At 35.3% G+C, this 27,938-nt stretch overlaps 2 protein-coding genes across 4 annotated transcripts in view; one reads left to right on the top strand and one right to left on the bottom strand.

Annotated features, from left to right (window-relative positions):
• LOC111064105 (nucleoplasmin-like protein ANO39) overlaps positions 1 to 9,063 on the bottom strand; it is a 37,833-nt gene extending 28,770 nt beyond the window's left edge. Inside the window, exons 1-2 of the mRNA XM_022351778.2 lie at positions 8,984 to 9,063; positions 7,330 to 7,437 (exon numbers count right to left, since the gene is read on the bottom strand). Coding sequence (XP_022207470.2) covers positions 7,330 to 7,437; positions 8,984 to 8,992 — 117 coding nt within the window. The 5' untranslated portion in view covers positions 8,993 to 9,063. The remainder of the gene's footprint in view (positions 1 to 7,329; positions 7,438 to 8,983) is intronic.
• LOC111064108 (gastrula zinc finger protein XlCGF57.1-like) overlaps positions 1 to 27,938 on the top strand; it is an 85,916-nt gene that overhangs the window by 25,468 nt on the left and 32,510 nt on the right. For 2 of the 3 annotated variants that reach the window (XM_039437775.1, XM_039437776.1), the window contains exon 1: positions 15,694 to 16,053. The exons of the other annotated variant lie outside the window; for it this stretch is intronic. In XM_039437775.1, the coding sequence (XP_039293709.1) occupies positions 16,051 to 16,053 (3 nt within the window). In that variant the 5' untranslated portion in view covers positions 15,694 to 16,050. Of the gene's footprint in view, positions 1 to 15,693; positions 16,054 to 27,938 lie in introns of those variants that run through there. 3 annotated transcript variants of the gene reach the window in all.

Below are 27,938 nucleotides of genomic sequence, written 5' to 3'. Positions count from 1 at the left end.
GCAATATCAAGGTCGAAAAAAACAGGAAAACAGTAAAGTACAAAAAATACAGCAGAAATTACTCAAACCACAATATGAGGAGACTCAAACAAAGACTTGGTATGGAGGATTGGAGACAGGTAATGGAACTAAAATCAGTCGAAGCCAAGTACAAGGCCTTTGCTCAAATAATGCACAAAAATATAGATGAGGTAATGCCAAGAGAGCCCAAAAAATAACTATAAGAAAAACTATGTTTTCTGGGATAGAGAGACTATAGCCTTGAAAGACAGTCTAAACCATGCTCAACTCAAACCAATTAATTCTAATAGGCACACAAGAGGACAAGAATACTTTCTTAGAACTGAAATGCTTATATGAACTAGAGGTAAAAAACAAGAAGAGGAGGTTCATCAATAACAAAATATACCAGACAGATAACAAAATGAAAGAACTGTGGAAGATAATCAACGAAGAAAGAGGCAAGAAGTGTACAGTTGAAAGAGAGAATCTGTGCCTGACACAGAATAACCATTCAGTAACGAATACACATCAAGTTTGAAATATGTTAAATGCCACCTTCATACAACCACAGTTTAGAGCACCCGATACTGCAACACAGAACTGCACAACAAAATTGGATGGAACACCAGTACTCAGCAAATTCAAAACAGTCACAAATACAGAGCTGAGTAGCCTTATCAAGAAGTTGAAATCTAACAATTCCGCAGGCTATGACGACATTACAGGCAAAATGTTAAGAAGCTGTGAGCAAGAACTGAAGACTCCTCTACTCCACATAGTAAATTCATCCATAGAACAAGCAGCCCTTCCACAAAGCCTACGATTTTTCCAAAATATGAAAACGTGATAAGACGGATCCTAAAAACTACAGGCCAATTGCTAACCTCCCACAAGTATCTAAAATAATAGAACGTGCTATCTATGAACAACTCATAAAACATCTCGAAGAATATAATCTAATAACCAGGCACCAACATGGATTCAGAAAGGGATGCAGCACATCGACAGCGGTCTCGGAGCTATGCAACAACATAACAAACTATGGGGAGAGAAAAAACTGTGACTGGTATCTTCATTGACCTCCAAAGAGCTTTCGACAATCTAAATTGGGATATACTAAAACAGAAACTGAGAAATCTCAATGTAACTGGAAGAGCTCTCCAATGGTTAGAGGACTACCTCTGAAACAGAGGTAACTAACTCAATATGTCGAGTTAGACCATCACAAAGAAAACAGCATTATCCAGTGAGGATTTAAACTGGATAATGCTGTTTTCTTTGTGATGGTCTAACTCGACATATTGAGTTAGTTACCTCTGTTTCAGAGGTAGTCCTCTAACCATTGGAGAGCTCTTCCAGTTACATTGAGATTTCTCAGTTTCTGTTTTAGTATATCCCAATTTAGATTGTCGAAAGCTCTTTGGAGGTCGATGAAGATACCAGTCACAGTTTTTTCTCTCCCCATAGTTTGTTTATGTTGTTGCATAGCTCCGAGACCGCTGTCGATGTGCTGCATCCCTTTCTGAATCCATGTTGGTGCCTGGTTATTAGATTATATTCTTCGAGATGTTTTATGAGTTGTTCATAGATAGCACGTTCTATTATTTTAGATACTTGTGGGAGGTTAGCAATTGGCCTGTAGTTTTTAGGATCCGTCTTATCACGTTTTTCATATTTTGGAAAAATCGAGGCTTTGTGAAGGTCTGCTTGTTCTATGGATGAATTTACTATGTGAAGTAGAGGAGTCTTCTGTTCTTGCTCACAGCTTCTTAACATTTTGCCTGTAATGTCGTCATAGCCTGCGGAATTGTTAGATTTCAACTTCTTGATAAGGCTACTCAGCTCTGTATTTGTGACTGTTTTGAATTTGCTGAGTACTGGTGTTCCATCCAATTTTGTTGTGCAGTTCTGTGTTGCAGTATCGGGTGCTCTAAACTGTGGTTGTATGAAGGTGGCATTTAACATATTTCAAACTTGATGTGTATTCGTTACTGAATGGTTATTCTGTGTCAGGCACAGATTCTCTCTTTCAACTGTACACTTCTTGCCTCTTTCTTCGTTGATTATCTTCCACAGTTCTTTCATTTTGTTATCTGTCTGGTATATTTTGTTATTGATGAACCTCCTCTTCTTGTTTTTTACCTCTAGTTCATATAAGCATTTCAGTTCTAAGAAAGTATTCTTGTCCTCTTGTGAGCCTATTAGAATTAATTGGTTTTGAGTTGAGCATGGTTTAGACTGTCTTTCAAGGCTATAGTCTTTCTATCCCAGAAAACATAGTTTTTCTTATAGTTATTTTTTTTGGGCTCTCTTGGCATGACCTCATCTATATTTTGTGCATTATTTGAGCAAAGGCCTTGTACTTGGCTTCGACTGATTTAGTTCCATTACCTGTCTCCAATCCTCCATACCAAGTCTTTGTTTGAGTCTCCTCATATTGTGGTTTGAGTAATTTCTGCTGTATTTGTATTTTACTGTTTTCCTGTTTTTTTTCGGCCTTGATATTGCAGAGTATTGATTTGTGGTCTGAGATTTAAGTCTGTTGCACATATACCATTATTTTGTCGGATGGTATGTTATGATAGCAGCCATCTATACTCTTCTTGCTGAAGTGGAAGTTATTCTGATTGCCGGTAGATTGCATGCACTACAGCCGTGCTGAGTTAGGATGTTTTTTAACTCTTTAAGGCTTACACTTTCTGTTATTTGTCACTGATTATCAGGATTCTGTGAAATTTTACTGAATAATCGTGCAATAAAGATCCAATGCGAGTGAAATACTCTTTTACTGTTCCAGGAATCGGAGATCTGTAGGTTCCTACTATGAATAATTTGAATTTTTCAGCAGTATTTTTGCAAGAGCTATCTATCTCAAACACTTGTTCTATTGGATGATGTGATTCTTTTGGAGTGATCTCTGCTACTGAGTACTGGCTGTCTTCCCTTTTATAAATTATTGCTACTCCACCCCAGATGAGTTTTTGGCGGCAAAAATATGAGACAAGTGAGTATCCTGGAATGTTGGTGGTTGTTAGTTCATCTCGTCTTTTGCCTTGCTCTGTAAGGATGACAATATCAGGTGAGCACAGCTCCAGTTCTATTTCCAGTCTGTCTATTTTCCCTTGCAGGCCTCTTTGAATGTTCAGGTGGTAGATTTTAAGTACATTTCCATCTCTTGTGTGCAACAGACTCAAATCTCAGACCACAAATCAATACTCTGCAATATCAAGGTCGAAAAAAACAGGAAAACAGTAAAGTACAAAAAATACAGCAGAAATTACTCAAACCACAATATGAGGAGACTCAAACAAAGACTTGGTATGGAGGATTGGAGACAGGTAATGGAACTAAAATCAGTCGAAGCCAAGTACAAGGCCTTTGCTCAAATAATGCACAAAAATATAGATGAGGTCATGCCAAGAGAGCCCAAAAAAATAACTATAAGAAAAACTATGCTTTCTGGGATAGAGAGACTATATAGCCTTGAAAGACTGTCTAAACCATGCTCAAAACCAATTAATTCTAATAGGCTCACAAGAGGACAAGAATACTTTCTTAGAACTGAAATACTTATATGAACTAGTGGTATAAAAGCTTCATCAGTAACAAAATATACCAGACAGATAACAAAATAAAAGAACTGTGGAAGATAATCAACGAAGAAAGAGGCAAGAAGTGTACAGTTGAAAGAGAGAATCTGTGCCTGACACAGAACAACCATTCAGTAACGGACACACATCAAGTTTGAAATCTGTTAAATGCCACCTTCATACAACCACAGTTTAGAGCACCCGATACTACAAGTGATTTCATTTTATTCAGAATTTTGAAATCTGAAAAAAGACGACAGCAAATTCAATCGTCCGACGACTGGATTTGGCGGAAATAAGCCGAAAACTAGGAAATTAACTGAAAATGAAAATACGAGGTGTTTGGGCCATTCTGTATCTAGCACAAGGGAATTTTGCAGGCAAAAATTGGTTCTGGACTTCTCTTATGTATCCAAGGAATACAAAGTGTTCTGAAAAAAGGTGCCTATAAGTCAGGACGTGATTCCTCTCATCAAAAGAAGAAAAAATGTTCTAATTAACATAGGACCGAAAATGCTTAGTTACCAAGTTATACAGGATGAAAGATTTCGTCTGAATTTCAGTTCCCCTGCCGAAATGAAGCCCCACGGGTATTTGTTTGATGTTAATTAAGATGTAAAATTTAGCGTACTTTATGTAAAATTAACTGAAAAATTGAGCATCGAAAGAAACCTCCTCGTTCCGATAGAACCTATCGATACACGGCACCGATAAAACGCCGTATCGATACACTATATTTATAAAACGCCACATCGATACACCAACCTGCATCATCCATAACTAATAGACAACACCACTCATCCACTGGCTAAATTTAAACACTGTCCTTAATCAATATACAATTAGCTAGTTCACGGAAGTGTCAAAAAATTTCCGTACATTTCCCGCCCAAATGAAATTCACGTACAATTCCCGGTTTTCTCGCCGCGTGGACTCTCTGTGTACATAAAATTCCAACTTATAAACAATAGTCCGGAAGTTTCTCCAAATAAGCAAACCACACAGACATACAAGATTCTTGGAAATCATCATCGACCAGAACCTAACATGACAGCCGCACATTGAACAACTAAGTGAGAAGTTATCATCTGCAATTTATGTGATTCGACGACTGACAAGTATAACAAGAGAAAAGACAGAACTAACTACATATAGCATGCCCTATTTGCCTCCCACATGAGATATGGCATAGTGGCCTGGAGTTCAGCATCACAAATACAACTCAACTAATACTTGTCACCTGGTCATATGGGACATATATATGAATCATAATTATATTTATCTCATATTGATCAGGATTTTAGATACTCAACTAATACTTGTCACCTGGTCATATGGGACATATATATGAATCATAATTATATTTATCTCATATTGATCAGGATTTTAGAGTTTTAGATTGTAAAAGTTTAATGAACAGTGTTTTTGTCTTTGAACAATTTTTGTCATCGACAGAAAGATTGTTTATTTCATTTGTTGTCCAAATTAATGTAGCTTCTCTTTTATTTTTAATAACAAACGTGCCGCTTGTGCGACAGATAAAAATATGTACTTGAAATGGCTTCATGTTTGGCATTGACTGAGTTATATTCAATACCCAAAATTTTACTTTTGGTTGTCAGTGTGTGAGCTCGTTCGATAGGACTGAAAGTTAAGTCCGGCTGATCCAGTGAAAAAGGCTGGATTTCGGTTCGTTTGATAGTTCAATTATTCTGTCACAGATCGGGCAGTATAAAAATAATTGTATTGTTGGGGGAGACGAGTTCTGAGCCTATTCATTGGTTCAGTTAATATTTTTTTTTTTAAATACTAAAGTCGCGAAATACCAGTGGATGACAAAGTGGGAAGCTATTTCAAAAAGGTAGGTGACTACTGAATCATTTGTTCTTAAATTTTCATAGCCACAAACATTGAATCCTCATTAGCAGCAAGCGAGTGTTTTCCCCATTAATTCATATCAAATATTGTCTTATAATCAAATTAATCTTGTTTTGTTCAAATGTAAATATGTTAAATACTCATTAAAGTTCTAGTTATTCTGTTCATTTCTTGTATTCATAGTTCTTTTCCCCTTACATATTTGGTGTAGGCATATCGTGCTTACATATTTGGTGGAGGCATCTCCCGCCGTTCCATATCCTCCTTACATACTACAAAAGAGAGCACTTAGAACTATTCTTGGAATGACAGAGCACTGTAGACCACTCTTCAAAAAATACAAACTACTCACCGTGATCTCTCTGTACTTCCTAGAAGCAACGATTCTGGTAAGGAAAGCTAAACCACGACAGCGGGGCGACAGGCATGGATAAAGAGCAAGGAATTCCAAAAACATAGACCTTCCACATCACCGACTGAAAAAATATGAAAACTCACCAGCCTATGCGGGAGCCTACGTCTATAACCTGTTACCGGCTACCTTGAAGGCCCTGGAAGACGAAAGGTTCTTTTCTGCTGCATTGAAGCATTATCTGACAGCCAGGCCGTACTGGCATTATCAGACAGTCAGAGTACATCCGGGACCACACCTATCAGCAGCTGGCAGGACGTGCAGCTGACAACATTCACTGACCTCCTCAAGCATGAGGAAATATTGACAATTTCCCGGTCACCGACTGCGGCAAAGAATGAACAAGTAACAAGTAAACCCACCTAAAGCTGTAGGTCTGCTCATCTCTCATTACCCTCACACAAGGATAGATTTGAGGCTGTGCAAGGACTAAACAATTCAACTGGTAATATTTTTCAAAGTTTTTTTATTTATATACTATCAATCTATTAAAATAAAAAAGTTTTCTCGTAAAACATTTTTCCGATCATTAATTTATGAGATATGAGCGCCTTAATTTCAAATTTTTAGCACAGATCATTTCAAATTCGGTAAAAGATAAATCCATGATTCAAGGATAAATTATTCATGGTATTGTTGATTGAATAGAACAAAAGTTTCTGAAAATATCAATTTTTGAGAAAGTTATTCAATTTTCCAAAAATAACTTTTAGTTAGTACTAAACCTAACTTTTAGTTATTTTTGGTCATCTCTAGTAAATTGAATAATTTTCTCAAAAATTTATATTTTGAGGAAATTTTGGTATATTCAATCAACAATTCCATAAAGAATTTATCCTTTGTTTTATGAATTTATTTAGTAATCAAATTTGAAATGATCTGCACCAGAAATTTAAACTTGATGCGCTCATACCTCAAAAAGTAATGATCAGAAAAATCCTGAGAAAACTCTTTCATTGTGATAGCTCGAAAGTAAGTTAGGTTATACAAGTCGAAAAAACTTGTTTTTTCAACAAGACATGATTGTCGAATCATGTTTTTGGACTCAGGGGACCTTGAAACGTATAGATAACTTGAATTTGGGGTACTTTAATTTTTTTGGAAAGCAATACGATACTTTCCTTACCTATGGTAATAAGGCAAGGAAAGAAAAAATATCACTATAGTAAGGTCTACATTATAATGGCAGTATTTGATTAACATTGGTGTAGCTATCCTTGTCTATCATTCGACAAATATGATAGCGCTATCCTTTTCCATACCCACAACGTTACCAAATCCGTTTTTAACAATGTAGAAATATGATTAATCAAGGCAGAAGATCGTCAACACTGTTTTCCTATCTTCAATCACTGCCATTATAACGTGGACTTTAACTTACTATAGTAGAAAGTTTTTTTAGTTTTTGCACAGCCTTAATGTTATCATCCTTAGCAATAAAGTTACCTGTTCGTCAACTTCCTGCTTGCAAAGCCAGGACATGGTGTAGTCTATATCAATCTCTTCTTTGATGGCTGCCACGTCTTCATCCATGTCTCTTGGCTCAGACTTTATCTGCAAAGAACAAGGATACCCTACTGGTTAAATGGAACATCGTAGCGGCTAAAGTGCACGTCCAGTGCCAACATACCTGTCATCAAATTTTTGGCTGGGATCGATTTAGTATGTTATTTTGAGCACAAAATCACAAAAATTAAACGGCGCTCACTATTGTTTTTGAAATAAACTAAGTTCAAAGTTCTTTACATGCATTTATCCTATAAGTAGCTAAGGTTAGAAAAAGCTGTAGGTTAGGAAAAGCTTTAGGTTAGGAAAAGCGTTAGGTTAGGAAAAGCTTTATGTTAGGCAAGCTTAGGTTAGGAAAAGCTTTGGGTTAGAAAAACTCAGATTAGGAATATCATAATTTGATGATTTAAATAATCAAAATGACTGCTACTCATAGGTTAAATGCATGTAAAATTGTGCTACTTTGAACTTAGTTTATTTAAAAAACAATAGTGAGCGCCGTTTAATTTTTGTGATTTTGTGCTCAAAATAACATACTAAATCGATCCCAACCAAAAATTTGATAATAGGTATGTTGGTACTGGACGTGCACTTACACCCATAGTAGCTAACTTTAGAATAGGGGATAACCAGGGTCCAGTGTTTCATTTATGAGAAAGTGGAGGTTGTATAAATAGTTATTTGTACATCTAGGGTGAAAAAATACAACTTTTTCTCCCTGAGGGGAAAGATCGACAATACCATAGCCACCTCTAATAGAAGGCCCCGGCCTACGATATTGCAACGTCACAGTGTAGGCCTAGAATCTGATACATGATTGGTGAAAAAGATTTTAGAAAATACCAGCTGATCTTTTTCACCAATCATATATTCGATTCTAGGCCTACACTGCGACGTTGCAATATCGTAGGCCGGGGCCTTGTTTTAGAGGTGGCTATGACAATACTTATGGATAAGAAAACTGCGTGAGGTCTACTGTTCACCAAACTACAACTAGTATTATACTACATTTGAGTCTATGAAAACTTGAATAAGTTGTCTTACCTATTAAATTTGAAGAACATACCTGTCTCTTTAATTATTATGGTTCAGAGGTTATGAAAGTTAAGCTTTTCTTTTTAAATACCGTAGCAATAAGTTGATATTATTAAATTATTTGAATATAGCCCAATGATAATGTTATATAACATACACAAAAGTTGAAATAGCCTAAGCTAATGGACAATTTGAAATAAACCCTTAACCTCAATAAAAGAGTATAAAACTAAACTTAGATTTATTTATCAAGACCTGTTACAACATTGCTTCTCTTATTAGTATAGTAAATAAAAGCATCAAAATTCACTGAAGAAATTTTACAATATTCTAAGAAGGCCCAAGATTACAATCTTACCAAGAATTAGGAAGCTATGAATTACTGAGCCTCTATAAAAACAAACAAGTTAATAATGTTCAGTAATAAAGTGGCCCTTTTCAGTAGTGAGATATTGTGAGAGCAATTTTAGATTTAAAAAAAATTGCTGTCATACAAAATGAATTAATTGTGCTGGAACCCAGTTATATGATAAACAATAAGTAAATTGATAAATCTTACTGGATTCATGATTTTGTTTACCAATTACCATTATTTTGTGGCGTGTGTGTGGCGTCGTGCTCGGCCTCGCTCCTGCTGCACCCTGCACTAGAGATGTGTCGTTCGGTCACAGTATACATACAGTACGGAAACTTGGCTAAATCCTGACGCCAAAATCCGCCATCTTGTTAGGAAGCGCCGCATTGTAATAGTATTGATGGTAGGTTCGGATCACTTTAATGATCCGGATCAATTGATCTCGTTCACTGCCACGAGCCAATCAGAAGACCAGGATTGGAACTTTCCAAGGTCACGTGACGTGTTTAGTATAGGGGTCATGTAAAAAGCATTGGTTAGATGGGCGATTGATTACAAGTTTCCATTCTGTATATTCTGTGGTTCGGTCATGACCCGTTCGAATTGAACGGGTCATTAAGGTGAACGAGTGATCCGGATCACATTTATTCAAAAAACCCGTTCATTTGACCCGTTCATCAACTGGGGTAAACCCCTGTTTTTACTGTCTTTACACATCAACTGTGGTGAACCTTTTTTTTTTTTGTTTGTTTATAGGAAAACTATAGGAAATTAACCGTTCAATTGAACCGGTCTTTTTGAACGGGTCGCGACAGTGAACGTGAACGACTGACCCGAATCAGTAAAGTGATCCGAACTTCCCATCTCTACCCTGCACCTGCACTGTGCACTGCTGCACTTGACCACAGTATACATCTTAGTCCAGTTATAGAATAGACACGCTGGGAAGTCTAGCCTCTGAAGCCAAAATCTACTGCCAAATTCGCCCACCTTGACGTCAAAACAGTGACGTCACGCATCGTATTGAAAACTTTCAGATTGTGTCTATTTCAGATTCATGGTGTTTTTAGGTTATTTCTAGCTACGGGCAAAAACGATATATGTAAATTTATGATGTGTTATGTGATATCGGCTTCAAAGTTATAATGTGTTTTGAAAATAATAAGGTACGGTAGCAAACAAAACTAATTTATTGTCATGCTGCATTGAGTTCACTTACATCATAACCAAGGATAACAGTTACAACTTACAATATTTATGTGTATAAATTTCAACTTACACATGAAAAGATATTCCACTTTTTTCCTAAAAATTCCAGTGCAATTATATGCTGCGCAGGAGATTATCATTGTCATAAATGATAATCTGCTATGGAAAAAAGCTATGTTTAACAACAATGCATTGTTTAACAATGTCCATACAATGCGTGACGTCACTGTTGTGACGTCAAGGTGGGCAAATTTGGCAGTAGATGTTGGCTTCATCGACTTTTAGTATGAATATACAATTGGCCGTGTCTATTCTATAACTGGTCTAAGTACCAGACACTTCACGTGACATTGGCCCATATGAATAAAACCAGAGCAAATGCTCATGAGCAAGAGCATGGAGCATAAGGTTTTGCTCATGAGCAAAAGGTAGAAGCAAAAGCTTTTGCTCATTTTTATATGAATAAGCTTTACCTTTTACTCTTACCTTATGCTCCTGAACTCTGGAGCAAATGCTCACGTATTTTAGAGATTTTTCATCAGCTGATACGCTTTGGTAGCCTTAAACGGTGTACACACGTACGTTTGCCTCGGGTGAGCATACGTGTATGGGCTTGCATTCGCACGTGTGGACACTGTTCGCTGAGGCATGTGGGCGAACCGGAACCCTGTCGGTATTTTGGCGTGCTCAAAGGCGCCTCGGGCGAGCATTGAATGTACGTGTGGACGCGATTTTGCCATACGGGTGAGGCAAAACGTAAACATTGAAGGCGTCATAACCTAATTCAAATGAATTAGGTTAATGAATGACAAATCAAATTGTGATCCAATAACTAATTGTAAATTGTAGGATTTTTGTAATTTTGTAGGATATGTGGATTGTCAAATATTTAAATAGAAACATGCATGGAATAAATAATAATTTGTATCATGATTAACAAATCTAGAACTGCATAATTTAAGGGAAAAAGCTTCTCTAAAGGGTTCCTACAAGAAAGTATAGGTCTAACCTCACTTTTCTTATACTGTTTTAATAAAATTTAATGTTTGAGTTATACACTGTCAAAACTGATCAGAAGGAAACAATTTTTACAAGAAGGTAAAATTTGTTTCTTTCTGTTCCAGACACAAGCCATCACAGATGCCAGAATTCCCCAAATGCAACCACTTTACTGGGGCATTCCAGTGCCGCACATTAACAATGAGAGACGTACAAAAATTCCATGGTTTATTCTACAAACGCCCGGAACGCCAACACCAAAATAATTTTATTCTTCGAAATGTGGAAATAAAGAACGTTCAGAGGAGGAGATCAAGAGAACACAAAACTAAAGAAAAATCACAACTACTGAGGACTACAAAATATTTCGTCAAAACTACAGCAGGAGATAAAGTGCCAGTCTGTATGAACAGTTTTTTATCAATTCTAGGCGTATCCCGATTTCGTGTCAATAATATCACAAATGAGTTGAAAAAAAATGGTGAAGTAGTTGAAAGAAGAGGAGGGTTTCGCAAGAAAGAGAAGTACTCAACACAAAAAATCAGTATTATGAATTTTATCAACACATTGAAATGTGTTGAATCTCACTATTGTAGGGAGAGAAGCTGCCGAAAGTATCTTCCCAGTGATCTTAATGTAAAAAAACTATGGAGAATTTACTCATCAAAAAATAAAAACTTGGCAGTAAAACTATCCTTTTTCCGAAAGATTTTCAACACACAATACAATATTGGTTTTGGCACGCCAAGAACCGATGTATGCTCTACGTGTTTAAGCCTCAGAGAGAAAATCAAATGTGAAATGGATGCTGTGAAGAAAAATGAGCTCTTAACAGAAAAACGGGTACATCGTCTGCGCTACAAAGCATTTTACAAAAAACTTCAAGAAAAAGACAATGACATCTTAATATTGTCATTTGATTGCCAAAAAAATTTGGCACTTCCTAAGATACCCGATCAATCAACATACTACAGCCGCCAGTTCTATTTTCAGAATTTTACAGTTGTGAAGGGACACAGCAGAGGGCCATTGAACCCTTCAACAGTAACGTCCTACTGTTGGACTGAGAATGAGTATTCAAAGGACTCCAACCTTATTTCATCATGTGTCTTTGACTGTCTGCGAAGTACTGATTTGACCTTATATAAAAAAGTGAGACTGATCTCTGATGGTTGTGGGGGTCAAAATAAAAACTCTATCCTTGTAGCCATGTGTCACTCATGGCTCTGGTGTTTTGCACCCAACAACATAGAAGAAGTTGAATTGGTTTTTCCGGTAACAGGCCATAGCTTTTTACCCCCAGATAGAGTTTTTGGAAACATTGAACGTAGAATGAAAAAGATTGAAGAGATCATCAAGCCTGAGGATGTCGTGAAAATAATATCCGAATATGCAATGGTGAAGAGAGTTGGTATTGACTGTGAGGTGGGGGACTTTCGTAAATTGGCACGGTCACAATTTAAAAACCTAACGAGCTGGAACTTCCAAATTTCTCAATCCAAAAGAATAATTTTCAAAAAGGCAAAACGCACTCCCAACATTCTCACAAGGGGAGAAAGTACTTACCGGACAGATTTGGGGAAGAGCCAGGTCCTTACAAAGAAAGGAGTGTTAATGAATGGATTGAACCCTGACATAATCGAGAAGAAGAACTTGGTGTCACTAGAAAAAAAGAAGGATGTTGAAAAACTCCTTACAAATCATTTTGGAGCGAATTGGAGAGAGAATCAACAACTTGAGTTTTACCGCAGCATTATTGATAACACCTCTGCTGAACCTGTTCCTGAAGAAGAAGTTTGTGAATTTGTGGATGGGTGTTCTAATTTGATAATCTGAATTAAATACTGGAGAAAATTACTAAACCAAAATGATTTTATCAAAATGACCAATCAATTTTAATCAAAATAATTTTTCATGATGATTGTCATCATAAACACTATTTCTATTATTGTGAATCCTTTTATCTAGCATTTTTCCACTTTTATATTAAACTTCATAATAAACAAGCTCAAATTTTTATTGTCTAGGTTTATTATTGTTATTCTAAACCCAAAAAATTTCCTCTGAGATGTTTTGGCAGTGTATAAAAATATATAAATTCTTCTGAACTTGCAATAATTCATGTAGTTTTTTTTTAACAAAAGTAACTATCAGATCACCTATTGACTATTTTTAAGGGTTACACTTCAAAACTCACATGTTCCAAGTCATTTATTTCCTTACTTCAACCTACAATCGTTCAACCCACCAAAATCGTTTGTCAAGTTTTATTTTTGATTTTATTATATAAGTCATTGAAATAAAATGATACTGCTGCAATTTGTGATAACTATCTTCAATGATGGAATGACGCCATTGTTGTCATGTGGAAAATCTACATCTACCATGTCTTCGTGTCGTCTGCAAATCAGATAGCTTTTTGAATGCCGAGGCATACGTGGATCGCGTCCACAAGGACGTACAGTGAATGTTGAGGCATATGTACATACGATTGTTCGCGCGAATCTGTACGGACGTGTGTACAAGGCTTTAGTTTGTTTTTATAGCTCACGGAAGCGCTAAATATGCAAATAGGGTGCACCGCTTGTGTTTGCGTCGTCTGCTCTGTATTCTATTTATGAATAGAGTTTTAGGTTAGTTGAGTTTAGAATTTTGAAATAATATAGTGTGAAAAAATGTCATCTCTATAATAATCTTCAGCATATTCTTATAATCGTCTACACTTTCATCTTCTCAAATACCTATTTCCTATTTTGTGATGACTATCTTTATACAGGTAGCTGTAGTGTTTTAACAGGTAGCTGCTATCTTTTGTATTTATTCTTTTGTAGGGATAATGGTGATATGTATCATGGGTGAATCTAAAAAGAGTTTTATAGTTCTCAACTATTGGTTGTGATCGTATCTGGTATAGTTTCCTCTTCCTCATACGAATTAGTTGAGCCATTTTACTATGAGCAAAATGTGATAAGCTGCTCAAGACTAGACTCACCTTTTTTTGAAGCATTTGCTTCAAAAGTTGAGCAAATGCTCTAGTTTATTCATACAATTTTGAACAAAACCTTTCACTTTTGAGCAAATGCTCAAACTATTTTTTTGATGAGCATGAGCAAAAGGTTTTGCTCACGTTTATTCATAGAAAATGAAGCAAATGCTCCATATTTTAGAAGTATAAGCAAATGCTCAACTTTATTCATTTATGGCCCATTGTAAGGTTCCAATCCTGGTCTTCTGATTGGCTCGTGGGGGTCGCATGAATTGGGAATATCTGGAACTCAAAATATCTTGCAGCTGGCCGGAATTGGAAATATATGGAACTCCGAATATGTTGACAGGTGGAACTCCGAATATCGTGCAAACCGGCGGAACTCAAAATATCTTGTCAGCTGGTGGAATTGGAAGTATGTGGAATTGGAAATATATCGAATTCACAATATCGATCGTTATTAGCGAGGCTGTGTAGGTGTGGGATGAAACAAATTTATCGCAAAACAAAATGAAGGGTTCTATAGTTAACCTAAAATAAATTCATCAACACATCAACAGTCGTCAGTCTTGTTTGTTGAAACAGATAACAGAGTTTTGAAAGTTTGCATAATATGTATGAATATAATGAATATAATTGAAAAAGAAAGACAGACCAGGTCCAAAAGTATTCTATTCCCAAATTTTGATAATGAAAAACAAGTCCAAAAAGATCAGCCAAGTTGTTTCTACTGTTTAAAGTTTAAGTCCAATATTTCCATTGAAAATTAATATATAATGAGCTATGAATTACCCTGAGTGGGCTAATTAGTCCATATCATTCCAGAAAATAAGTCAGACTTGAACCATTTCTCAATAACAAACACATTACCAGTACTCCCACTTTGGCACTGATATTCTGAGTTTCAGATATTTCCAATTCCGCCATCTGACAAACAAATAATTTGAGTTCCAGATACTCCCAATTCCGCCTAGCAACATATTTCGAGTTCCGGAAATTTCCAATTCCGCTGTCTGACAAATATTCGGAGTTCCACCCAGCAACAGTTTTCAAGCATAGGACATTTAACATTGATATTTTGAGTTCCAGATATTTCCAATTCCGCGGCCCCGCTCGTGGCAGTGAACAAGATCAATTGATCCGTATCATTAAAGTGATCCGAACCTACCATTAATTTACTATTACAATGCGGCGCTTCCTAACAAGATGGCGGATTTTTGCGTCAGGGTATTAGCCTTAGACCAGTTATAGAATAGACACGGCTCATTGTATATTCATACTGAAAGTCGATGAAGCCAACATCTACAGCCAAATCCACCCATCTTGACGTCACGCATCGTAATGAAATCATAAATTTTTTTTTTGAGTTTGTTGTGTAAGGTCCGGTTGCACAACAGCCGGTTAAATTTTAACCGTGATTAACTCCACGAGAACAAATCAGAGAAGGTGTTTTTGAAAAAACGGCTTCTGTGATTGGTTCTCGAAGCATTAATGACGGTTAAAATTTAACCGGCTGTTGTGCAACCAGCAAGAGATGGATAGTACTACCTGGTTTGTCGAATAATAGACAAGGACAGCAACACCAAAGTTGATCAAATACTGTCAATAAAACGTGGACCTCACCATAGCTTGGTTGTGACGTCAAGATGGGTGGATTTGGCAGTAGATGTTGGCTTCAGAGGCTAGACTTCTCAGCGTGTCTATTCTATAACTGGTCTAAGGTACTAACCAAGTTTCCATACTGTAAACAAGTGACTGTAACATAATATTATTTTGTATACCTATGTATACAGTGTCAAGTCATCAAGTGTCAAGCTATTTTAGCTGCTTGTGTTTTTGTTTATGCTTCAACTTCAAGTAACTTATTATTTGTTTATGCTTTAAGTAATTTATTACTTATTTATGGATTGATAGTATTTGAGTATTTAAATTGTTTTGCAAGTAAAGCACAGGTCAAAAAGTAAAATATTAGAAAATAGTGAACAAACAAGGAGGATAAAGTATGAACAAACAATGACATTTGATTTCAAAAAATCATACCGATCAGTGCCACTTTTAGAGATTTTACATCAAAATTATGGTAAGCAAGAACCAAACTTGATATAATTATTATCAGCTAATATTTCCCATTCTAATGTAGAGCATAAATTCAATGCTTAATTAAATATTTTGTATGCCTATTTTTTATACAGAGAACCAATATCTGTATTGATATTAATCAATATCAAGATACAATAATATCAATATCTTGATATTAATAATATCAAGAAGTACAGATCCTCACATAGCAAAATGTGAGGTTATGTTATGTAAGGGAATAGGTACATGATATGTAATAGGTATGTATAGGCCTACATTATGTAATATGATATTATCCCAAACTATAATTATTTTATTCAATGAAGAAACTTGACTTTAAAGTAAGTTGAGACTGTGAGCCCCCAAATCGTTCATTAATGTTTGGCTGCAATCGATTTGGTAAGTTAAGGCTTGGCAGGATAGCCGGGCAAATTCAAAATCCATTTGCCGTTCCTATAAAAAATAGGTTGCTAGAAGAAGTACAAAATCTCTGTAGAAGGTATGTGTGAGTGTGAAGAGTGAGAGTGGTGGAGGGAGTGGAAGAGTCTTTCCTAAAAGAACTCTCCCCTAATGAAAAATCTATTCATAGTTACAGGCTTCTGTAACTAATTGATTGTTGTAGGTTTAGGGACTGGCCTGAAAATGTTCATAGCCCTGCTGAAAAGTTTTGAGAGCTAGACACTTACTGTGAGAAGATTCACTTTTAACTTTCAGCACTCCTCATGAATAACATTTATGCTTCACATACATCCATTGATGACCAGGTACTCTATAGTGTCGTTCACTTTCAACAGTCAGCATTATCAACGTGAAACATCATTGGGCCATATGAATAAAGTTGAGCATTTGCTTATACTTCTAAAATATGGAGCATTTGCTTCATTTTCTATGAATAAACGTAAGCAAAACCTTTTGCTCATGCTCATTAAAAAAATAGTTAGAGCATTTGCTCAAAAGTAGAAGCTTTTGCTCAAAATTGTATGAATAAACTAGAGCATTTGCTAAACTTTTGAAGCAAATGCTTCGAAAAAGGTGAATCTAGTCTTGAGCAGCTTATCACCTTTTGCTCATAGTAAAATGGCTCAACTAATTCGTATGAGGAAGAGGAAACTATACCAGATACGATCACAACCAATAGTCGAGAACTATAAAACTCTTTTTAGATTCAACCATGATACATATCACCATTATCCCCACAAAAGAATAAATACAAAAGATAAGCTACCTGTTTTAAAGATAGCCATCACAAAACAGGAAATAGGTATTTAAGAAGATAAAAGTGTAGACGATTATAAGAAGGCTATTGATATTATAAGAATATGCTGAAGATTATTATAGAGATGACATTTTTTCACACTATATTATTTCAAAATTCTAAACTCAACTAACCTAAAACTCTATTCATAAATAGAATACAGAGCAGACGACGCAAACACAAGCGGTGCACCCTATTTGCATATTTAGCGCTTCCGTGAGCTTTAAAAACAAACTAAGGCTACCAAAGCGTATCAGCTGCTGAAAAATCTCTAAAATACGTGAGCATTTGCTCCAGAGTTCAGGAGCATAAGGTAAGAGTAAAAGGTAAAGCTTATTCATATAAAAATGAGCAAATGCTTTTGCTTCTACCTTTTGCTCATGAGCAAAACCTTATGCTCCATGCTCTTGCTCATGAGCATTTGAGTCACTTTCAACCAATGTTGACAGTTTAGATTGAATCTCACTATAGAGCAACTTGGTTGAGTGTCAGCATATCACGTGAATGGTATCGATGCTGTTCCCGTTTAATTAATGCTGACAGTTCAAGATGAATGTCACCATAGTGTAGCTTGGTTGTGTGTCAGTATACTTCAACGCTGTCACCTTCCAACTAATGCTGGTAGTTTAAAGTGAGTCTCACTACAAAGCAGTAGCAAATAGTAGCAAGTTAATTTGGACGAATGTTGCTTCTACAGTCGCCCGTTTGTATGGGCTCAATGTATGTCTCAGGATGTTACAATATATTGGCTTATACACTAATTTACAATAAATGACAGTATTGCTATTAAATAGCAATAGCAATAGATTTTATTCAACGAATTTTACTAAGTAGGCTACTCTATGAGAATGAAGATTGAATGCAATTTGAATAATATTGTGATGTAACTACATAAATCGGCAGTGTTTCAACAAATTATTGTCGACTCTCTGAATATAAAATTACATCATTTATAATTAATAATTACATCATTTAAATTACATTTATATAAATTACAAAACACGATCGGGTGTCTCTCACTCTCTCCCTCTGATTGATTGTTTGATTGAGTACTTTATTTATGTAGTAGATTACAATAATATACTGGCTTATACACAATATAATAAATATACAAAAGCTTACAATACAGCAAAAGTAGATGAATTTACATAATATAGACAAAGAAAATAATTTATTATTATTCAACTGCCTTTTTTTGTTAGGGCTACTCTTGAATATGAATAAAAATAATATATTTCCCTACAGTTGCGTTGAAAAGTGGCCATTGCTGCACTGATTACAGAACGCAAAGAATCACTTCCGCTCTAGTGCAGGAAAAAAATTTTCTGCACTCCAGATTTGCAACATGGCAACATAAAATAGTTGGTGGGTTATATGGAGGATTAGTGCACGAAAACAAAAATTAAGTTGGTAACAATGAATGTGGTTAGATTTAGATAAGAATAATTTCAATGGCTACCCTACATCTATAGTTATAGTTCTGGGGTAACCAAACACCTTTTTAAAAAGAAAACTTTATTTTCAAACACATAATTATAAAATATACATCGAAAAAGAGAGAAGTGCTCTCGGTGAAGTTTGGCAGTAGACTGACTAAAAGTACTATGATCGAGCATTACAATGGAATACAGCGTCAGCAATAATATTGGGTGTTACCAGATGTAACTCCTCCCCCCTAAGAGTGAAGCTGCCCTCAGCTTCAAAGAAATAAAAAACATATATTATATTTTAAGTATTATAAACTAAGTACATGGTAGTCTGGGGCATATTTGTTCTGGTTCACGCTGTACAGTATCATTTTCAACTTCAGATTTACAACACATTAGGTTACAAAGTTTGTGCCAGATAAATAGCCGTTTGAGAAATATTATAACAATCAATAAAATTACAGTAAAAATAAGCAAAATAATAATACATAGGTTTCGATTATCGGTCAGAGGTAACTCATCTAGAACATCAAGTTTTTGAAAATTTATATTAGCAATATGTACTTGATCAAAGTTGAGGTTGGATAGTCGTTTTTTTTCTACAAATTCAGTTGGAAGTACAATTTCGTTTTCCCAAAATATATTTGGTTTGTAGTAACCAATCAGTGTTTCTGAGCTATTAATTTTCAACAATTGCGTTTTTTTATTAAGAAAAAGAGTAATATTCTTGTTCACATCAGTATTCAGAACCATACATGTACTAAAATTAAATAATATAAAACTATCAACTATTTCTACATATTTTATGAAAGAATCTCAGTCTTTCAAAACTACCTTACTACATCCGTCTAGATTCCTATCATTTAATAATTGCTCAATACATTTATCATTAAGTTCGCTTACTTCACTACAATAATAATCATCATAAATGAGTTCACAATTTCCAGAAAATAATTTGTCATTTCGAAGAACAAAAGAAGGATGTGCAATAGTTGTTAAAATTTCGTTACCGACAATGACAGGATAAGACAATAGAAAAAACGTTTCATAAACAGTTGACAATAGCGGTACGTCCACAAAATATGAAATATGGTCTTTAAATATTCCACAATGTACTTTGCTTAGTTTCCATAACACACTAATTTTATTTGAAATAAAGCTGACATTTGAGTTTTTTTGTAGGAGAAAAATATCATCATGAGAAATAATAGAAGAATGGAGTATTTTCAATTTACAAAATTCGAGACTAGTTACAATGTCAGATATTTTATTATTCAGAAGCAGGAGCGAGTCGAATAACAAAGAGGATTGCTGATTCATTTCCATTCGGTTGGATTCATTGAACAAAGAATTAAAGTAATTGCTGATTTTTAGATTATTCGCTCTGATAACTTTCATCTCATTATTGAATTCGTTAATTAATTTCTGATTTACAGCAAATTGCTTGTCTACATTGTTACTAAGATGATATTCATTAGATTGGACTGTCTGCAAAATTTTGTCATATCTTTCCTTATCATCAGCATCCATGTTCCCAGTGATCCACGAAATCGCGGATCCTAAACCATTAAAAAGACCTCTTTTCTGCCTATAATTAACTGATTGAATCTCATTCAATTTATTCTTAGTGTATTTCAAATTCAATTTCATCATACTTAAGCGACTCTTATCAATATTATTTCTTTTAGCGAGAAAATCAACAAATGTTTCAATATTACTTAATTCTAAACGTAAATAACTAGTATTAATATTATGAACATAGGTAAAAGTTTCATTAATGATATGAGAATTCTGTATCTTGATTGGAGCAATACCAGATGTTCTGCTCAAATCTTATAAGACGTTGCTGGGGCCAGCAACAGGAGAATTAGGGGCAGTACCATCACGTCCTGTAACAAATAAATCCTTTTTCTTACCCTTCACCGGTTTTTTAGGCCGTTTCATTCTATTAGGGTGCAATTTGAAAGGGCGTTTTTGGATAGCTTTAGGATTCCTAGCTAATTGCTGTGTTGTATCGTAATTTACTTTGATGAATTTCGGTTTTGTTTTCTTATTAAATGTCGATTTTATGTGTGGCTCGTTTTCAATTTCAACATTCTTCTCACGATTAACATTCAATTTCTCAGTACGTTTTTGTTTTTCTTCTTCAATTTTATTCTTAATCATTTTATGCACTAGGTTGACTCGTTCAAGATACTGTTGGGACAGTTGTTCAGTTACTAATCTCTCTGTTATTCCGTTTACAAAAGGGTTATTCGATATTCCATATGTTATTTCCATAGGAGACATTTTCAATGTAGAGTTTAGAGTATTATTGAAGGCAATTACCGCTAATTTCATATTAGTTTCAGTGGTGTTGGTTTTATTTTCAAGTTGAATGGCATTCAGAATTTCAATAAGTGTAGAATGAGTCCTTTCTACCAAACCTTGCGAGTCTGGGTGTCCGGGAGTAACGTAATATGGTTCAATGCCATAAAGTCTCAGGAAATCACGTAGGCCTGCATTGTCAATTCACGTCCGTTGTCCATTTGTACAATTTTGGGTATGGGGAAAGCAGAGAAATAGTCGTTTAAGCATTCTTGGATATCAACTTGGTTCAAACTTTTTATTGGATGAACCGTTAGCCGTTTGGAAAAACAGTCAGTCATCGTTAAAAACTTTATTTTGTCATATTGGAAGCAATCAATCTGTATTTTTTCGAACGGTGTTTCAGGAGTTGGTGTGATTTTATAGTCAACTCGAACGGGTCTCCTGTCATATTTAACCTTTAAGCAAACAGCACATTTATTAATGTAACCAGTCACGTCCTGTAGCATTGATGGCCAGTAATATTTACGTCGTATTTGATTATAAGATTCATTGATACCACGGTGGAATGTTTTACCCTCATGATAATTAGAGATTACCTGTTTTTGTTCATCATTTTGTGTCACATCTAAGTTCATTCTTTTATACCGTTTAAGTTTGATCGAATCAAAAGTTCAATTCAAAAAATTCAATTCAAAAAAATTCTTTATTCCTCATAGAAAACAAACAATATGATTTACAATCTGCTGTCAGTTCTACATACTCTTACAAGAACTCATACATAAGAATAATATTTTGTACAATAAAAAACACCAACAAATTAAAATTAAATCAAATAGGAAGTGGTTCTCAAAAAATACACAACCTAGTATTTCATCATGATTGAGATTCATAACTTATCAGGGAAGAGTCGTGAACCGACAGTGCTTTAATTAGGAATGATCTTCACATGGACCTGAGGTCTGTGTGTGAAGACTAGTTCTTCGGCTTGCCAATACGTTGGAAGATTCCGAGGAATGATTCAGATTTTTGTAAACATTCACGTTAATAAGGATTGACTTTTTTTAAATAGATAATATGGTAAATTGATAATATTATACTAGGTATTACAAAAACAACAGCTACAATAATCTGTTGGTGATTGTGTTTAATAGCACTATGTCATAGGGTATTGGTACGCAGACCTGTTGTCTGGATGACGATGACTAATCCACAAGAAACAGGCGCGGGCCCCAACAGATTGACCAATTAGGGATATTGTAATGGTCTCAAGTTGTAGAATAATAATAATAATGAAGGGTTAGTTTAATGTTAAAAGTGAGTAATTAAAAAGAAAAAAAATATATGCAGTGAAATGTGAAAAATATAATGTAAAAAATTAATAACTTTATAAACAATGTTGATTGGAGGATGAGCCAGAGGGCGTCCCCAGAACCATGCGCGGGCTCTCATTCATCAGGTTAAAAAAAAAAATAAAGAAAATTTATCAGAGCGCGAATATATTACAATTAGTTAGATAGATATTGAAAATAAGGTTAATAGATATTGAATAAATAATGTCGATGAGATAAATTAATTCCAGGTTTCAATTATTTTTATGTTCAGTTCGGTTACCTATATGCCAACATTATTAGTCCTTCAGAGTTCTCTGACCCTATATTTGATAGCAACAGGCGTGTTTTCTTCTTGAATGAACCTATTGAGAGAGACTCAAATAGGTTCCAACTGGTAAAGTTGCTACTTATGTTTCTATAGAGAATTTCAGAAATATATGAAGGATTGGTTGTGGAATAGGACTTATAAAGATGAGAAGATAAAATTTGGATGTTTTGTGAATAGCGAGTATTATGTTGATGTGTGATTGTGGAGAAAATAGTGTTTTGATTTTTATATATATGAGTAAGGAGTGTTTTTATGAATAGTTGCCTAATTGTAAGAATAGCTGTTTCCTGAAAAAGTGCAATAGTTGGGTGAAGTCTAGGTTTCTTAAAAGCTGTTTTAATGATTTCTCTTTGGACCACTGCGAGGGGTTCAAGCACTGTTTTAAAAGCTCCCCCCCAAGCAATGATGCCAAAGGAGAGGAGAGACTGAATATAAGCATAGTAGGCCATTTTGATTTCGATCTCATGGAGAATGTCAGTCAGCATGCGAAAAGCATATATAAATTTGCGAACCCTACACTTCAGGCGGTAGATGTGCTCTGACCATCTCATTCGGCTGTCAAAAACAACTCCCAAATACTTGTATGACTCCACTTTCTCTATGCTTTCACACCTACATAGGTTGCTCAATGGATTATCACAATTATGTATTTTTATATTCTCAAGGTTGTAGTCTGTTATGGGGCGCAGAGATATTGGCATATACTTTGTTTTTGATATATTAAGGGAAAGGGTGTTCTGGTCCAGCCATTTCTTCACCTGGAAAAGGTCCTGTGAAGCCTTGTTACGTACCTCCTCCCATGATCTTCCCTTCAAAAAAATAAGAGTATCATCTGCAAATAACATAATTTTCCCATTAAGTTGTAGTCTCGATATATTGTTGATGTAGATAAGGAAAAGCAGAGGGCCCAAGGTACTCCCCTGGATCACCCCATAATCCACATCTGTTTCATCACCCAAAACACCTGCTATGGAAACAGCCTGTCTCCTTTTAGAGAGGAAACTGCTAAACCAGGACAGGGAGATGCCACGGATACCTATATGTTCCATTTTTTTCAATAGCTTACTTCTATCTATGGAATCAAATGCTTTTTTTAAATCGAGAAAGACCATCATTGATTTTGTGTTTGAAGAAATAGCTTGGTTTATCTCTACATTTATATCAAAAAGTGCATCATTCAGTGTTTTGTCTTGCCTAAATCCATACTGGCATTGGCATATTATTTCATTTTCTTGAAGGTAAGTCGTCAATTGCTCCTTAACAATCTTTTCTAAGATTTTTGAGAAAACACTTAGCAGAGAAATAGGTCGGTAATTACTTTTATCATTATGCGCTCCAGATTTGAATATTGGAATTACTTTTGCTAGTTTGAATGGGTCGGGAAATATACCGCTAAAAATACTTAAATTTATAAGGTGGAGAAGAGGTTTCAAGAAAAGATTTAAATTATTTTTGAGGAAAGTAGAAGAAACAGAATCATAACCAGGGGCGGAGCCACCACGCAAGCTGGACACGTGACGAATGACAACCTGCTCTGTGACTGGTTTCATTATAAAGTTTGAATGTTTAATGTACATATTGTCATTTATAAGAGGCTCTCCTCTGCAATCTATATTGTCGGCTAGTTTCCTGCCTACTTCAGAAAAAAAATTGTTAAAATCGTTGGATATGTTCTTATATAAATCTTGGGGAGAATCATGGTTAGTTGTGGAGAGGAATTTATGCACAGGGAATGAGTCTTTAGTTTTAGAATGACCAGCTATTTCATTAACTGTACTCCAGAACAATCTAGGATTTCCATAGTTAGCATTAAGTTGTGACCGATAGTAAATTTTTCTAGACTGTTTCAAGAGATTACTCAGTAGGTTTCTGTGATTTAGATATTGATTTTTCAAGTCAGTATTAAAGGGTTGTCTCTTCAAAGATTTACTCAATTTATCCCTTGTTTGAATGGCTGCGACAAGGCCAGATGTAATCCACGGTTTTAATTTTTTTGATTTGGCAGATTGATTAGGTGAATTTTTTCTTGATTTCTCGATGCATTGTTTTATGTTTTGACAGAACATCTGAGCACACACATTGGTATCATCACTGGCGAAGAAAGGCTCCCAGTCCACCCTCGCCAGGTTATCGTTAAGTAGGAATTTGTCAATATAATATCTATTGCTTTTACTAGACTGCACATTCGATTGTTTTGGAGAAGCGATTGTTATGGCAATACTGTAATGATCAGTTACAAAAGTATGAAGAACGGCAGAATTGATAGCCGACATATCGTGATATCTCACAAACGCATGGTCCAGGCACGCACCTCCAGCCTCTGTCTCTCTAGTGGGCTTATCAATACATTGTACCAGGCCAGCTCCTGACAGACTGTTCAGATACCGATCGGTAATGACATTATTTTTCAATAGGTCGATATTTATGTCACCCATTAGAATGCATTTCCTATCTTTTGGGATGTTCAAAAATCAAAAGTCTCTAGCAGTACGTTCTTGAAATTGTTAAAAATCCGTTCATACTCATCGTATAGGGCTCCGGCACGTGAGCAGAAAACTCCATACTTTGTATTCGGTTTCAAATACTCTATACATTTGTCCTTCATGTCATCGTAATCATTAGCATTCCTAAAATAAATAATCAATCTATTTTTATCAAAAATCTTAATCAAGCGAGGGGGTTGGTCACCTCGTTCAAGTACTAATTGGTTATGTTCTACATTCAGAATCTTATCGTCATCAGCAATAGTTACTTGCTCGTTTGAACTCTCTTGAGAATGTATTGTGGCTAAACTGTTATTATCATCTTCACGTTCATTACCATTTTCATTATTATTTACAACATTTTCATAATCAATATCACACACAATGTTTTCATTAGCATCATTATTTACAACGTCGTCATTTCTATTATCAATACCTATAATATCATCATTATCAGTTTCTACGGCCGGGTTATCTATTTGTTGGAGAATTCCATCAAGGGAACTATCGTCTATGGAGGGAGCTTCAGTACGAGTATTGAATCGCAGCAATTCGTCCACGTTAATATCATCGAATTCATGATCAGGGTCGTGAGCACTATTATCAAAACCGTGAAAGCCATCTTCTAGACCAGTTTCGTGGGGGTCAGTAGCAATATTCGCAAACCCGCGAAAGCCATCTTCAAAGCCTAAAAAATCATCTTCCTCATTTTCCATCATGTTAACATTATTAGGACGAGACAGAGCGTCCGCTACGTAATTGGTCTTCCCATTTATGTAAATAATATCAAAATCAAATTCCTCTAATAATAGTTTCCATCTAATGAGTTTCGAGTTCGGTTCTTTGATGCTATGAAGCCACTGGAGAGGCTTGTGATCAGTTTGAATGAGAAACTTCCGTCCGTATAAAACAGGTCTGAAATATTTACAGCACCAGACAATAGCCAATAACTCTTTTTCTATGGTGGAGAGATTGATCTCATGTTTATTCAAAGTTCGCGAAGCAAACGCTACTGGTAGATCTTTTCCTTTAAAAACTTGGGATAATACCCCTCCTATAGCATAATTGCTCGCGTCAGTCGTGACAATGAACTGTTTAGAGAAATCAGGGAGTTGTAATATTGGACTGTTCTGTAACATTGTTTTCAATTTCTCAAATGCATTTACATATTCTGTATTATTAATATCGATCTTTACATCCTTTTTCAATGCCTGAGTCAGAGGTTTAGCGATTTTTGCATAGTTCTGTATCATTTTCCTATAGTAGCCTGTTAACCCTAAGAATTGTTTGATTTGTTTTTCGGTTTTAGGTATTTTAAAATCCTTTATGGCCTGCAATTTGGCTGGGTTGGGTTGAATACCGCGTTCTGAAACAATGTGGCCAAGGTATAACAATTCTCTTTTGAAAAATTCGGTTTTGTCAAGCTGTATTTTGAGATTGTGATTTTGTAGTTTCTTGAAAACAGATTTTAAATGTTTCAAATGTTCTTCCAAATTGTCAGAGAATACTATTATATCATCCATATATACTAATACATTCGGCATTTTAGCAAACAATATATTCATATTTCTTTGAAAGAATGGGGGTGCATTTTTCAGCCCGAAAGGGAGCCTAAGAAACTCGTAGTGACCATCTTCCGTTGAAAAAGCAGTTTTAGGAACAGATTCTGGGTCCATTTCGATTTGATGGAAACCTGAGTACAAATCTATTGTGGAGAAATAAGTGGCTCTCCCAATTTTACCGAAAAGATCTTCAATGTTTGGTAAAGGATATTTATCAGCTATCGTCTTGTCATTGAGTTTCCTGTAGTCTATCACCATTCTTATTTTCTTTTTTCCTGAAGCATCTAGTTTTTTTGGAACAACCCATATTGGGGAATTGTATGGAGAGTTGGAGGGTTGAATGATTTTATTTTGCAGCAGTTTATCAATTTCGATTTGTACGTCTTTCTTGAATATTTGGGGGTACCTATAGTTTCGTGTGTACACAGGATTGTCATCTACAGTATTGATCTTATGTTTTAATAAGTTTGTTGAACCAAGAGGAATATTATCAAGCTTTATTATTGCAGGGTATTTGATAATTAAATCGTATATCTCTCTTTTTTCTTCGTCATTCATGTGGTCAGTTCGTAAAGTTTCATGGATCAATTTCTTTATCAATGCAAAATTTTCAGGACGTGTGGTCATTGAGTCATTATGCGAGTCAAGAATCGTTTCTACTTCCTCAATTTCCATGGGTTCAGGACTGATGGTCATGAGTTCATGAGAGAAAGCTATACAAGTACATTCACCATTAACAATATCAACTATACCTTCTTCAATACAATAGTTAGAATTATTTATAGGTTTAAGTAATCCCTGTCCTACAGTGGGAATAGACCTAACTGGGATAGTTATTACATTAAATCCAGGTTTCAATTCAATTTGTTTTCTACTAGAATTAATTACAGATAATAACGGTTTTGATACATTGCCATAATCTAACGTATTAGTCTCATAATTTACATGGGCATTGAGTTGTTGCATAGTTTCATTACCTAAAAGAATATCGTACCTGTCGGAAAAATCATATATATACATCTTAATTCTAGAAAGATTCGGAAATAATGTGGATGGACCAAAAAATATATACTCATGTCCACCACTTGTACCAGCCGGGGTTTTTACAACAAATTTTTCCTTATATCTAGTTACAGTTGGCGGTACAATTGCAGGATGTACATAATTCATCATCGATCCAGTGTCAACAA

This window comes from Nilaparvata lugens, chromosome 11 (genome assembly GCF_014356525.2).
Source record: "Nilaparvata lugens isolate BPH chromosome 11, ASM1435652v1, whole genome shotgun sequence".
Lineage (NCBI taxonomy): Eukaryota > Metazoa > Arthropoda > Insecta > Hemiptera > Delphacidae > Nilaparvata > Nilaparvata lugens.
Note: the sequence above shows the minus strand (reverse complement) of the source record. Positions and strands in the feature narration are given on the sequence as shown.